The sequence below is a fragment of the Malania oleifera genome, chromosome 5, assembly GCF_029873635.1.
Source record: "Malania oleifera isolate guangnan ecotype guangnan chromosome 5, ASM2987363v1, whole genome shotgun sequence".
Classification (NCBI taxonomy): Eukaryota; Viridiplantae; Streptophyta; class Magnoliopsida; order Santalales; family Ximeniaceae; genus Malania; species Malania oleifera.
This window is the reverse complement of record NC_080421.1, coordinates 6,357,255-6,371,998: the sequence shown is the minus strand read 5'-3', so window position 1 is coordinate 6,371,998 and position 14,744 is coordinate 6,357,255. Positions and strand designations below refer to the sequence as shown.

Genomic DNA, 14,744 nt, shown 5'->3' with positions numbered 1-14,744 from the left:
CTAGTATGTTTCATTGCCCTCCATGTCAGAGAAACTTTTCTTCATTGCAAATTCTTTTAATTTTTCTTTGTCACTTGTAAATAGTAGGAAACTAGTTTCAATGTGGGTAGAAAACTTAAGAGAGGCAATTTTTGAAAACACATGAGTGCTTATTCTAGAATATTCACTTCTTATCTTTGCCCTATTATTGTCATTTCTTATCTTTGTGAATGATGTTTTTCTTGTCTATATTTCAACTGGTTGTAAAGCTGTAAGGGAGTGGGTTGGCATCCCCAAACCTTGTGATGAATGATATCTGCACTCCATTTTGTTTGCATTTGACATGCATATCTTAAAAAACAACAAACCATAATATTCCCCTACCACCTCCCAAATTTGTTATATTTATTGCTTCTATTTTAAGGTTTCCACCTAACTTATGTTACTGTTTAAACTGGTTCCAGCATCTTACGAAGAGCGATGTGCTAAATTGAAGTCAAGAGTATGCGATGAAGAGCAAAGGTGATATTGGCATAATCAGAAACTAAAGAGACCAAAGCCAGGGATTTTCCTGTGTTTTTTTCTTTCTGTTGTATGTCCTCTATATTTTAAAAATTCTGTTCCATTGTTTTGGTTATTGACATTATGAGAACTTTGGTTATTGAGGTTGCATTTTTTTTTTTTTTGATGGACAGGGTTTTGCATAGCTGCGCTCCTGTATGGGACAGGTTTGGACTGGATGCAATTATCTTGACTCATGTTTAGCTTGCCAGTTTCCATCTGTAAGGAACATGATGATGCTATCCTTGGTGCAACACAAAACCAGAAACGCTAATCATCCAAATGACTGACACTCTTAGCACACAAACTTGAATTTTTTTTTTAAATTGAACAATGCCAATAAAGTATAAGCTTTTCCTTCATCCATTTAAATGTAATACAGTAATATTCACATTGACACAAGTCCAACCATATAGAACTAGAAGTCAATTGAACGTATGAGTTTGTACATAATTTAAATAAAAACTCATAATTGAAATCGGCAGTGTTTTAAAAGCTAAGGGGCAATTTGGTATCACAGTTCAAATGAAAATGAAAACTAGAAATGAAATTAAAAACCAGAAGCAGAAACTAAAAACCGAACATTAGCAAGTTGTTTGGTTAATGTTTGTAAAACTAGAACAAATTGAAAACTTGATTAAACAAATGAGCATTTTAGTCCTTGAAAAATAACTATAAAAAATATATAATTAAAATAATTAAAGAGTACAAAATAAAAAAATATTACAATAAAAATAAAAATTATTATAATTATTTTACTTAATGATTTTATTTCAAAATTCACTTTACTACAAGAACAATCTTATTATACATGATCATTGAAAAATAGTAAAAATATTTTGTAAATGGCCATTATTATTATTATTTATTTATTTATTTTTTTAAAATTTTTTTAAAACTTTATGGACAGTTTTATTTTAACTATATTTTAAATTCATGTGATCATTTAATTTAGTTTTAATTAAAAAGTATGCATAAAATCAGATCAGTGGTTGATTTGGGCTTTGTAGAGGGGTTAGAGGTTGTTATTTCCAAGAGAACTAGAAAAACAGAAGATGGATTGGATACAAAATCTGATGTTTCAGGTTTTAATTCTGAAAAAGCTAAGGTCTAAGGTTTATGCTCGTCGGAAGGCTGCTTTGATGGGTACAGAAATGAAGAAATTATATGGAGAGAAGGGAGAGCATTCTGGTAAGATAAGGCCAAAGAGTATAAGGAGAGATTTTTTAGGGGAGTTGAGTATTGTGGAAGATGCGCAGGATGAGATGAAGGATTTGGGAAGTAAAGGAGTTTGCGAAGGAAAAGGAGGTTAAGAAATGGGGAGATTTTTCTGATAATTATAGATGACTTTAGTGAGTTTGAGTGTGATGGGGGTTTGTTGTTGGATAAGATTTGAGAACAAGATGGTTATGTAACTGATTCCTATGAAGATCTCAGGGACCTATCATGTGTTCATCCAGCTCCACTGGAAGGATTGGAGGGGGTTTCTATTTTTTATTACAACGGATTGGGTAATAACTCGCAGTGTAATGATGGAATTTTACCTACACCGGCAGAGGTGATTCCAAGGAAGGATTGAGACGCCCAAGAGATATTGGATAAATTAGATTAAAAAATGTGTGATGCTGGACGAATGGAAGTGCATTTTGTTGGGGGTAAGTAGAAAGCAAAGAAGGGTCAAAAGGAGCTAGCAAATCTTAAGTGCTCGATGAATTATAGTGGAATGGGATTGAAAAGGGGTTTTCTTGGTTAATTGCTGTTTTGCTTTATTGTTTTATCTTTATTTTATTGTTTATTATATATTATTTCTTTTTTGTATTTTCTGTTTTGTTTTTTTCTTGGGTGAGATTTCTTTCCCTCTAGATTATAACTTCTGTTTCCCAATTAATACACTTTCTTTTATTATCAAAAAATAAATAAATAGATCTAGAGAAGTTAATTTTGGATACAAAAATATTCTGGCAACAAGTTGCCAAAATAACTAAAAACCATAAAATCTGGTTTTCGGTTTTTTTTTATTTTTTTATTTTTATTTTTATTTTTTTAACAAAGAGTTGAAAACCGGCAATGGAAACAGAAAATTGGGAACATAAGCAAACGTGTTTTTATAATTTGTTTCTTCATTGTACAAAAACGGAAATAGAAAACAACAAACAACAAATGATACAAAATGGACCCTAAAGATTTAAAGCGAGGCGTTTTACCTTTGATAAAGTGATGTGAAAGACTTTTGAGAATTTAATTTTTTATTTAGAAATATATAAAAATAAAAGGTTTGTACTGAAATAATGTGAATTTGATTAGGACAATTGAAATTGACCCTAAAAAATAGTTTAGAGAATGCTAACTCAGATAAGTCAAGGCGTCTATGGCTCCTTGTTCATGCATTACCAGGGCCACAAGTTCCTATAAGCATTAATATTTCACCCCTACATCTGCCTGTTTGTTGGCTCTCTCTAGAGCATCCATACTCATCTCACTCAAACTCTCTCTTTTAGCTAACCCCCAAATGTAATCCAAGAGAGGGTGTCCAAGAAAGATCATCCTGAGTCATTGTGGCTCATTGAAGCAAGAGTGATGTTGCTGAAGAGCAGAAAGGCTGCTCAAGTGTGAAGATTTGGAGGTCTGAAGTAAGTCCATTGTTAAAGATCTGAATCAAGCCCTTGAAGTGGGAAGAGGTTGCCTGAGAAGATAAGAGGCCGCCAAAGTATGAGACCAGCTAAAGATTAAACATTAGTTGATGATCTGAAAGGTCGCGAGTAATACACTTTTAAATTGCATTTTCATAAATGCGCACGCGTCCTATTGTCCTAGAAGACGGAATTTCCAAACTATGCATAAAATGCACACCTTTTATGTTGGTGTGTACACCTAATACCGAAATGCAAGCGCCTTCAGGAGTTTCTTATTGACAACTGGGCATTGAGGCATTTTTCATTCTCCTCGTCTTGAAGAATGCCCCCCCCCCCCCTCTCCTTATTTTTGCTTTCTAAGACAATAGAAATTAGTCTTAAATAATATCTTGTAGACTTGTACAAAACACCTTAAACAAGGAAAATAGGCTCTCAAATAATGGAACCACTATACAAAACATTGCACTCCTCATTAAAATTTTGATTCAATAAATCATATTCCTTGCAATCTCTGTTTATACACTTATTATTTTGCATCAGTTGATTTTTTAAAATAAGCACTGCCATCTTTCTTCTTGAGTCATGACCATAAATTTTGTTTGATTCAAGATCTTAGAATACCCAACTTAGTTGCAACAAATGAATAAATGCATTGTGATCTCTTTTGAACCAAGTAAACTTAGTAGTAAGCATTGTCAATGATTAGCAAATATTGGCGCATGCAGACAACTGATCTTTTATATTTTCTGATCAATGATATTGAATGAACCCATTTAGTAGTAAGTTTCCATTTTGATGTCTCTATAAACTCAATGAGCATATAATTAAGGCAAAATGCACTAACTCTCCAAGTTTGCCAAAAAAATGTTGACTTCCACTAAAGTTTCAAACTCCCACAAATTTCCCCTAAGGTTCCGTAAAAAGACATGAACCTCCTCTTTGGTTTTGAAAATTCAATGGACCTTCCTTGACATTTGATTTTTGGGACACTTAAGCCCCTTCTTGAGCTTGTCTTTGAGGGGGAGGTCTGCACCATTTTTCCAAAACTTAAGGGAGCTGCTAGATTTTTTCATTTGAAGAGAGGTCTGCTCTTGTTGCCAAACCTCAAGGAAGGTTTGTGCAATTTTGAAACTTTAAGAGAGTTCCATGTCATCTCGCCAGGAGGTTTCAGCGTCTTTTGCCCATTAAATGAACAAATGTTTAAACAATAAAACTATTCCTATTTAATTTAAGAACATGACGTGTAAATATCCAAAAAAAGGCTCAACCTCTTAGAAATAAGTCTACTACTACTAAACATTTGTAAAGAGGCTTAACATTCTAGGGATGATCTACAACCATAACATATAATATGTCCATCTCACAAAGAGTGAATATGCTATAAACCATGACACAATGCTAAACAGAAGTCTAACATTTAATATGCCTGTACCTAATGAACCATCTAAATGCGCTTAACTAATTAGTCCATTTGCAATTGCTTCCCTTTGATGAATCTCATAAAAGAGTTGGACATGTTTAACTCAATCCTCACCCTGATATGCCCAACCTTGGTTAAGTCCATTCTTTTGTGCTTGACAATTTGAGGTTCAGCATCCCAAACGTACAACCTTTTGGGAAGTACCTGCATTGGTATCCATTTTTATAGCCATTTGTTATCTTCCAGAACTGCAGAAACCAAGGTTTGGCATGTTGATTCCGATAGATGGAGGATAACTAATATCATGATCAATATTCATGGTCCAACTCTGCAACAACATTACTTGGGGATTTACTGCTACTCTAGTAGCATGGTCCTTTCCAAATGCAAGTTGGAGGCTGCAAGGAGTTGGAATGTCTTGGACACCATGATATAGTGTTATCTTGTCTCTAGATCCTCTATATTACTTGTTCTTATTTTGGTTTTATTTATATGTTGGTTTGGTCATCATAGAAAAATCTTAAAGCCAAGAACATGATAGGCAAGGTGTTTGGGGGGTAGGGGAGGTGGTTTTTGATTGTGTTGTGCAGGTGTAGTGAGAGTAGTATATAGGACCTAAAGGTAAGAACCAGGAATTAGATAGTGGCAAGTGAAGGAATTTTGGCAATAGGAATGAAACCCAAAGCAAGGAATATTCAATGGGTTTTGGCCCTTTTGGGAGAAAAGAGAGGTTGAAGCATGTGTTATTAGTGGCCATTAAGAGGACACATGCAAAGGGGGTTAACTAGAAAGGGAAGGTTGCAGTTATGAGCTAGCATTTGGCTAGAGTTTTGTTGAGATTTTGATTAAATGAATGACCTAACTTGAAGACAGGTCTCTCCCTCTATTTATAATACAAATCAAATACATTCTAATGACAATAATACCCTTACTAACTCTCGCTAATTAACATTCTAACACAATAATAATAATAGTAAAAGACTTAAGTAACCTCTAACACTCCTCCTCAAGCCTGTCATATGCTCCTAGCTTGTTACCAATAAATTTAACACGAGCACCCCTCAAAGCTTTGGTAAACCAATCAGCAAGCTTCGTATCAAACTTCACATAAGTGGTAGTAATGAACTTCTGCACAAGTTTTTCCTGAACAAAGTGGCAATCAACTTCAATGTGTTTCATCTGCTCATGAAAGATTGGGTTGGAGGAAATATGAAGAGCAACTTGATTATTACATATCAACTTCATAGGTTGAGAGGGTGAAAAACCCAATTCTTCCAACATGTTCTTCAACTAGACAAGTTCACAAGTAGTGTGAGTTGTAGCTCTATATTTTGATTTAGCACTTGACTTTGCCATCACAGTTTATTTTTTACTCTTTTGAGAAACCAAATTACCACCAACCAAAATAAAGTACCCAGTTGTCGATCTCCGGTCTAAAGGCGACACAGCCCAATCTGCATTTGTATATCCATGGATATAAGTGTGACCATGATCACGATATAAAAGACCTTTCCCAAGTGCACCCTTGAGACATCTCAAGATGCGACTTACTGCGTTTCAATGGCTTGTCCTCAGAGAATCTAGAAATTGACTCACAAAATTTGTTGCAAAAGATATATCTGGCCAAGTGACTGTGAGATAATTCAATTGTACAACAAGTCTTCATTATTGTCCAGGATTAGGTAGCAAATTACTCATATTTGACACTTAACTTGCTATTAAGATCGATGGGTGTAACAACTGGTTTAGATCCTAACAATCCAATTTCATCCAACAGATCAAGAACATACTTCCTCTGTGACAAAACAATTCCCATACGAGATCTAGATTCTTCTATACCCAGGAAGTATTTCAACGGTCCCAAGTCTTTGGTTTGGAACTTAGTCTATAGAAAAAGTTTGAGATTCTTAATACCTTTATCTTCATCACCTCTGATACCAATATCATCCACATAGAACAAGAAGAAGGATCTTGCTAGGAAGTATGACGATAAAACACAGAATGATCCACTGCACACCATCGAAGACCAAACTCAAGTACTACAACACTGAAATGACCAAATCATGCTTTGGGAGACTGTTTAAAACCTTATAATGTCTTCTTGAGCTGACACACTAAGCTCTACTCCCCTTTAGCAACAAACCGAGGTGGTTGCTCCATACAGACCTCCTTGAGGTCACCATGCAATAAGGCATTCTTCACAATTCACATCTAACTAATTTAGAGGCCAGTGACAAGTAGTAGGCGAGGAGATGAACAAATGTATTGATGTAAGTTTGGAAACCAAAGAAAAGGTGTCAGAATAATCCAAACCACCCTTAAGTATGCCCCTTAGCAACAAGACGGGCCTTCAGACGAGCCACAGAACCAACAAGGTTGACTTTCACAGTGTATACCCAGTGACAACCAACCAGGCAACCACAAACTTGTCAAGAGGAAGAGATACCAAGTCCCAAGTGCCATTGTCCTATAAAGCATTCATCTCTTCAACCATAGCATTCCTTTACCTAGAGTGGGCTAAGTCTTCCAAAACAAATTTAGGAAGCGTAGTACATGTGTGTTTACCTTTCCAAACATGTGCATTTACCTTTCCAAACAACAATGGGAGGATCAACATTATGGGAAATATAATTATTAGATGAGGAAACCAAAGGCGTGCTAGTAGAAACTAGAGGGGACTCTCTTCCTTGGAGCCGCCATCGTGAATACACCTACAAATTAGGATGATCAAGATGGGGGGAAGGACTCGAACTACATGGAGACTCAAATGGTTGGTTGGGCAAGGACATCAAAGTAGAATCTAGAAGATTAGGCAGAGGAAGAGACTCTCTGATCTTAGAAACACTTAGAGGATTGGGTGTGGTAAGGTGTTGACTTAAAAAGGTAACATCGACAAAAACAAAGAAGTGATGCAGCACAAGACTATAACAACAATATCCCTTTTGAGTATATGAATAGCCTAGAAAGACATATTTTATAGCACGAGGATCCAACTTATCCACTCCAGGAGTTAGTTGATGAACAAAGGACAAACACCCAAATATATGAGGAGGGAGATAGAATAAAGGTGGATTAGGAAAGAGAACGGAGTAGGGAATTTTACTACTAAGAATAGAGGATGGCATCTTGTTGATCAGATAGAAGCAGTGAGTATTGCATCACTCCAAAACACTTTAGGTACATGCATTTGATAAAATAAGGTGCAAGTGATTTCAAGGATGTCTATTTTTCCTCTCTGTAACCCCATTTTGTTGAGGAGTGTGGGTTGGGATGATTGATGGACAATACCAAACTGAGTCATATAACTAGTGAATTGTGAACTGAAATACTCTTTAGCATTATCACTTTGAAGTGTTTGAATTGGCAAACCAAATTGAGTCTTTATTTATTTTTTTTAAAAAAAGGCAAAAAAATATATGAAATAGCTCAGAATGATCTTTTACTAAACATAGCCAAGTCCTTGAAATATAGCCAAGTCATCCTGGAATAATCATCCACAAAGGTTACAAATTACCAGAAACCCAACTTGGACACAACTCTATAGGACCTTAAGCATCAGAATGGACTAACATGAAAGGGCTTGTAGTCCATTTATTGACTTGGGGTAGCGAAAGGGACACGATGATGCTTTCCCAATTGACAAGACTCACAATCAAGACTAGACATAGAACTCAAATTAGGAACAAGACGTTTTAACTTTTCCAATGAAGGATGACCACGACTGTAACACCCCAACCTGGGTCTGCCAGGGAGCATTGCGTCTCTCCTCCTCCACCTGAACCAGACAACAAGGGGGCGGATTTTATCGGACTAATGACTGGTCCCACAGACCAACACGTGTCCTTTTCAGTGTGTTTATGTCCTCACTCACACACTTTTTGAGAAAACTTTTCAAAAGGTCACCCATCCCAAGATTACTCCAAGCCATACACGCTTAACCGTGGAGTTCTTATGGGAAGACTCCTGAAAAGAAAGGTGCACCTTATTGATATGGGTAATAACATCTAATCCTTTTAAGTCTTTCTTCCACGGGGTATCATATTCTCCCCTACTTACAGAACACAACGTCCTCGTTGTGAACTCACATTTCTAAACTCAGGCGATGTGAATCTCATCACATTTCCGATTGTGTAATGGCTCTAATACCATTTTGTAACTCCCCAACCTGGGTCTTCCAGGGAGCACCGCGTCTCTCTTCCTCCACCTGAACCAGACAACAGGGGTGTGGACGTTATCGGACTAATGACTGGCTCTACAGACCAACACGTGTCATTTTTAGTGTGTTTATGTCCCTACTCACACATTTCTTGAGAAAACTTCCCAAAAGGTCACCCATCCCTCCAAGCCAAGCACGCTTAACCGTGAAGTTCTTATGAGAAGGCTCCTGAAAAGAAAGGTGCACCTCGTTGATATGGGTAGTAACATCTAATCCTTTTAAGCCTTTCTTCCATGGGGTATCACAATGACGACATGAATTTGGAGAGATGTGGCAGAGGCAGTGCAGGCAGTAGAAGGAGATAGTGGCTCAAAGTGATAAAGTCCACTAGCTTCACGCCCTCTGCCAATCATCTTCCTCGTCTTCAAATCTTGAATAACCACAAAATCAGGGAAGAATGTTGTGGAATAGTTCATGAATTTAGTAATCTTGTTAACATACATAAGATTGAAAGGAAATTTGGGAATATATGAAACTGAAGGAAGTGAAATAGAAGAAGTGGGATTTACATTCCCAATTCCCTCGACTACAATGATGGATCCATCAGCAAAAGTAACGCATGGTAAATTCGTAGGATATTGAAAAGTGAAGAAGAAATTAGGTATAGCTTGGTTGCGGAGTCTATGACCCAAGGACATGGACAAGAAGCATTGGATGACAGGCATATTGTGGGATTGCCTATTTGGGCAAGAGATGCCATGGAAAGAGAAACTTGTTGTGAAGCTTGATACTATTGGAACTTGGAATACTCTTCCTCTGACATGGATACAATACGTTGCCCCCCACTCGGCCCCAAAGGTGTGGAGTTGGTGGTGGTTGCATTAGCTGCTCCCAAAGGTGTGAAATCGCTTGAGGCTGCATTGGCAACACGTGAAGGTCTACCATGGGGACCTCAACACTGCTCAATAGTATGATTACTTCGTCCACAATGAGTGCACTTGCGAGAAGTGCCTTGACCTCACCCATCTTTACCACAACGACCACTCAAACCACTTCGATAACTTCTACGGTTGTTTGGTAGAGAACTAGAATCACCCTGTGTAGCAAAGGTTGTCCTCTCAGAGTTAGATGCTAGAGCAAGAGAAGGTTTGCTAAAGGAAGCACGAAGGATACGAGAATAAACAACAACAAATGATGGCAACTCGACACTACTAAGTATCTGGGATTGAACTACGCCTCAAACTCGGGTCTCAAGTCTACTAGAACTAAAGAACTATCATCTGCTCCCTCTTCTTCTGCATCTCACGAACGTTGGTGGTTATAAGTTGCACGACGTTAAGCTCCTCATGAATATGCTTCATCTCTCCAAAAATAATCCGCAATGGTCCTATCTCCTTGTTGTAACTGAAAGTACTCCTGAGATAAATCATACATACGTGTAATGTTACTAGGGTACAAAAGCTTGACATAATCCCAATTCTCCTTGCACGTATCTAGATGCATAAACATCTGTGTGATTTGTGGCTCCGTCGAATTCCACAAGAGGGAGACTATGAAGGCATCTTCTTGAATCCACACTTCTTTTCTCTTCTCATTAGAAGGATTAGATTGGAGCAAATGGTCAGATTTTCCTAAACCTGCTAAATGAACCCGAACAACTTTAGACCATTGAACATAATTCTTTCCATCCAACTTTTGAGTTGTTATTTGTGGCTGCAATGAAGGAAACATATTTTTGGAATTTATAGACTCCATCCCAACATTGACAAACTTGCAGCCACACCAATGTCAAACAAGGAGAACAATCAAACCTAATTGGGACATTTACAAACTATGTGAAGCACCGATACAACTGCAAATGAGGTGAACGACTTAACAACTGAGATAGCACTGCCACAGCCTCACGATATTAACTTACGAACACTGCCACTGCTCCAAGAAACTCACAAAGAAGCCTTTACAAGCACTGAACAAAAACTAACAGATTACCACGAGTTCGTAGTCGAAAAAAGTTGGATCCTTGGACAAAAAATCATGTCCAACAACTTGATAATATTGTCTAGAGAGGGAATCAGAACATGGTAGAGGGAAAAAAAAGAAAAAAGGTGGCCGGAAACTCTCTCATGTGCTGGTGCATGGGGTCAGCACTACCCGCAGTTGGCTGGCGCGTGAGGCTGTTTCCGGTGATGGGGTTTTGTGGGGGTAGGCTTCGTAGGGTTCTGTTTTTGGCTATATGGTTGGTTTTGTGAAATAATGAAAGGTGGAGGTGGATTTGAGAAGGGCAGCGATGGGAATGTGTTTTTCTGGCGACGGTCGAGTATGATAGGATTTAGGTTGGATCATGCTCTGATACCATGTTGAGATTTTGATTAATGAATGACCTAACTTGAAGATAGGTCTTTCCCTCCATTTATAGTACAAATCAAATACATTCTAATGACAATAATACCCTTACTAACTCTCACTAATTAACATACTAACACTTAAGAATAATAATAGTAAAAGACATAAATAACCTCTAACAAGTTCTAGAGGTAAAAGGAGTTACATGAGGTAAATGAAGTGCGACAAGCAGTTGAATAACCAAACAAAAGTTTATGTACCCTAATTCAAGCAAATTAAGCTGAAACTTTCTACAACTTCCGAGCATTGGGGTTAACGCATATTCCCATGACCAATTTAAAGCGCACACATGGGTTAGGCCGCTTGCAGGGGACAAGTATGAAATAATTAGTATAATTAGTAGTCCAATAGTGTAATTATATAGTTGCATGTCCAATATAAGACAGTATTCATTGTTGGGGCAAAATGGTAATGTCAACTACACGAGGCATTTCTACTCTTTGAGCACATCCAATTTAAGTTTGAGAAGGATTATACAATTGTGGTTGTGATTGATCCTTTTTGACATTGAACAGATGGATTGTGAAGACCTCAGTTCCCATTCATCCACATGAACTAGTTCAATGATTTTAAAATGTACTCAAGAAAAAATGGGCTAGGGATAATGATAATTTTGGCAAATTTCTAAAAGTTCTTTTGACCTTGATTTTGCAAGTAGGAATTGCTCATGTGACTGCAAAATAGATATCAGTACATGCTCTTACCAAGAGGCTCTATGTTGGGAGGCTGAAACTCAAACCATTGAGGAGCTTCAAAAACATGAACTTTATTGAGGATGAACACATTGAGTCAGGGATTAAGTTTATACCCATTAATTTTCTGATATATACCCAGTTATTTGAGGTTCTCTCGCCACTAGAAAGAGGCACTTGTGAAAAGATGATGTATTAGGCTCTTTTAAAATATTCATTTGCCATAAACCTATGTTAAACTTCTATTAGATGACCGACTTATGGTTTATAGTCTGCTCATTTTTTGTGACATGGACATATCTTTGGGAGACTGAGTTTTTTTTTATGGGTGTTTACAAGATATGTTCTCATGTTTTCGATAATGAGATATTCTGTTTTTATTTTTGGAAGGTTGAGTGTCTACATTTTTTTCTTGTTGGCATGAATATGTCCCAAAAACTAATAGTACTCCATTGTCTTCTTGTTAGAAACCTAGTAATGGTTTTATTGTTAAAAAATTATTGAAAGTTGATTATATGTATAGTTTATATTAGTTGTTACTTACAATATTTAATTTTAGACAACAAATGCAAACATGGCATCAATATATCTATTCAATGTTTCATGACGTCAATAATGTGTTACTTCTCGTCAATGTCATTGCATGGAGAAATATGGAAAACCAGTTGTTCGCATGCACCCTTGTTTATTACTTGTGAAAATAGTTACTGTTAAGTTTACATGGTTGAATTGAGACCACAATATACTGATTCGTTCTAATAAAATGGATTGTTTTGGGATCTTGAATCAAACATAATCAGTGGTTGCAATGAAGTATGGAGTGTATAAAAAAAGATCATCTTTACAGGAAAAAAAAGTTAAAAATAATGGAGTTTCAAGACTTTATTAGATTGAAATGATTTGTTTAATGCTTACATGATTCAAGTGCTTACTTTCTTGGTTTGTGTTGTGTACTAGAGACTTTGCAGAAATACTTCAATTATGAAATTTAATTTGAATTATGGATAAACTCTTATTTTCATTCTACTTTTTATTATATCTGGCTGGACTCATGTCATGTCCGAATAGCATGATTAAATGGATAAAAGGAAAAAAATTGTGTTAAGGGCATTTCTATTATGTCAAATGCTTGATTTGAAAAAAAAAATAAAAAAAAATTCATTTTTCAGGATATTTTGTTTCTTTTGAATGATTAGCTTGAATAAATGTGTTACACTAAATGAGTAGATAGCAATTTTTCTGTCCCTTAAAAATAGCAAGCCAAACACAGGCCAAAATATGTGCCATATCCAATCTAGAGCCGTCTTATTTAACCAGAATATGTCTTGTGAAACAAACATGTCTTAATTGCACATAGAACCTTGCATTCAGACCATTGCAATCCCATTATAATTCTAGTTCACAATGGAATTCTAGTTTTGTGCACCATTTCCTATTCCAGCCTAATAGCCTGGAATGGACAAACCATTTGGCTTGGAAGCATAAAGGGACAGCTGCATACCAATTTATCCATAGAGTTATTTTGTATATTTCAAAACTCCCAATTGATAAACCTTCCTCATGGCTTTATGTCCATAACCGTCCCAATGACAACAATAAGAGGTTGACTTAGTTGTTAACAACAATATCAAATTCACCACTAATCTGTATTGAGTCCTAGATTTTTACCACTTTGTGTCTTTTATCACTTTTTGTGTCTTTACCTCTTCTGTGTCTTTACGACTTTTTCTATGGGATATTTTTTTTATGGAATGTCAAAAAATATTTTCTTGGATATTTTCTATGTTATTCTGGTAAGATATTCTGGTATCCTAACAGAGGTTTCTATAAGTTGTGTTGGAAAGAGTCTCTGTTGTATCTGTTATCTTTTGGATGTTGTGACAGACAATGCTGTGTTGTATGATTTTTTATATTGACTAATTGAGATATTTTTGTTGGGTCGTCAAGCCTCTATTTTGATTTCTTTAGGGGGGTTAAAGTCCAAAATATAGATAGCTCTTCATCAAATATTTTTTAGGAACTAAATGAATTAAAATTAGGCCTATTGTTTTTCATCATTTCATGTGCATGTTTGAAGATTACTAAGAAAACAATATGTTATGTTCTTTACTTTTCCAACATTAGTGGTAAAATTGGAAAATGGCTTAATTTGAATTTGTTCATCTGGACATACCAAACAGCACGGATTGATATTTGATTCCATATTTTATTACATGTTGAACCAGGTGCAAAGCAGTTTGAAATATCATTTCCGATTGCACTGTGTTTTAATTTCAACTTTGATTTCGTTCATGAACCAAACAGATTCGTGGAAAATTACAGGACATTAACAAAGAAGTGCTTCATGAATCATTGATGAAGTAGAAATTGAATATCACTTCTTTGTGGTTTGCAGGGAACACGCACGTTGAGAATTGAGATGCATGTCATATTTAGAGGGCTCTCTTTCTACGAGGGAATGTTTTGCGTGTAGAACGAGTGGCTTGAGGGCCCTTGAGTAAGTAAAAGAATTCTACCTTTTCATGGTAGACAGTTTCATAGTATACTCATGATCCATGAATGTATATTTTATTGGGACCTTTATATGGAAGCCATTTATTTTGTCACCATGGATAAAAAAACTTGAGTTTTCGAAAGAAGGTGTTGCTGACTTTGCTGTGGCATTGAGTCATGTAGACTTCAGTGTTATTTTATTTATTTATTTTTTCCTTTTGTTGCTTGTGTTTGCTTTGTGTTGAATCCCAGCAGGTTTGCTTTGTGTTTCTAACTTTTTCTAATTCAGCACACAAAGAAGTTTCTACTACTAGCTTCGTTCTTTGTTGCCTATGGCTGAGCTCTGCCATGGCAAATGTTATAGCTTGTTTTCTATTCTCTATCTAGATGATGAAACAATGAATTTT

At 36.3% G+C, this 14,744-nt stretch overlaps 1 protein-coding gene across 8 annotated transcripts in view; it reads left to right on the top strand.

Moving 5' to 3' along the window:
• LOC131155175 (uncharacterized) overlaps nt 1-14,744 on the top strand; it is a 58,340-nt gene that overhangs the window by 16,895 nt on the left and 26,701 nt on the right. For 2 of the 8 annotated variants that reach the window (XM_058108124.1, XM_058108127.1), the window contains exons 15-17: nt 444-501; nt 675-761; nt 14,240-14,427. In XM_058108124.1, the coding sequence (XP_057964107.1) occupies nt 444-501; nt 675-744 (128 nt within the window). In that variant the 3' untranslated portion in view covers nt 745-761; nt 14,240-14,427. Of the gene's footprint in view, nt 1-443; nt 572-674; nt 762-14,208; nt 14,564-14,744 lie in introns of those variants that run through there. The other 6 variants (XR_009136758.1, XR_009136760.1, XR_009136761.1 and 3 more) reach the window with 6 other exon arrangements.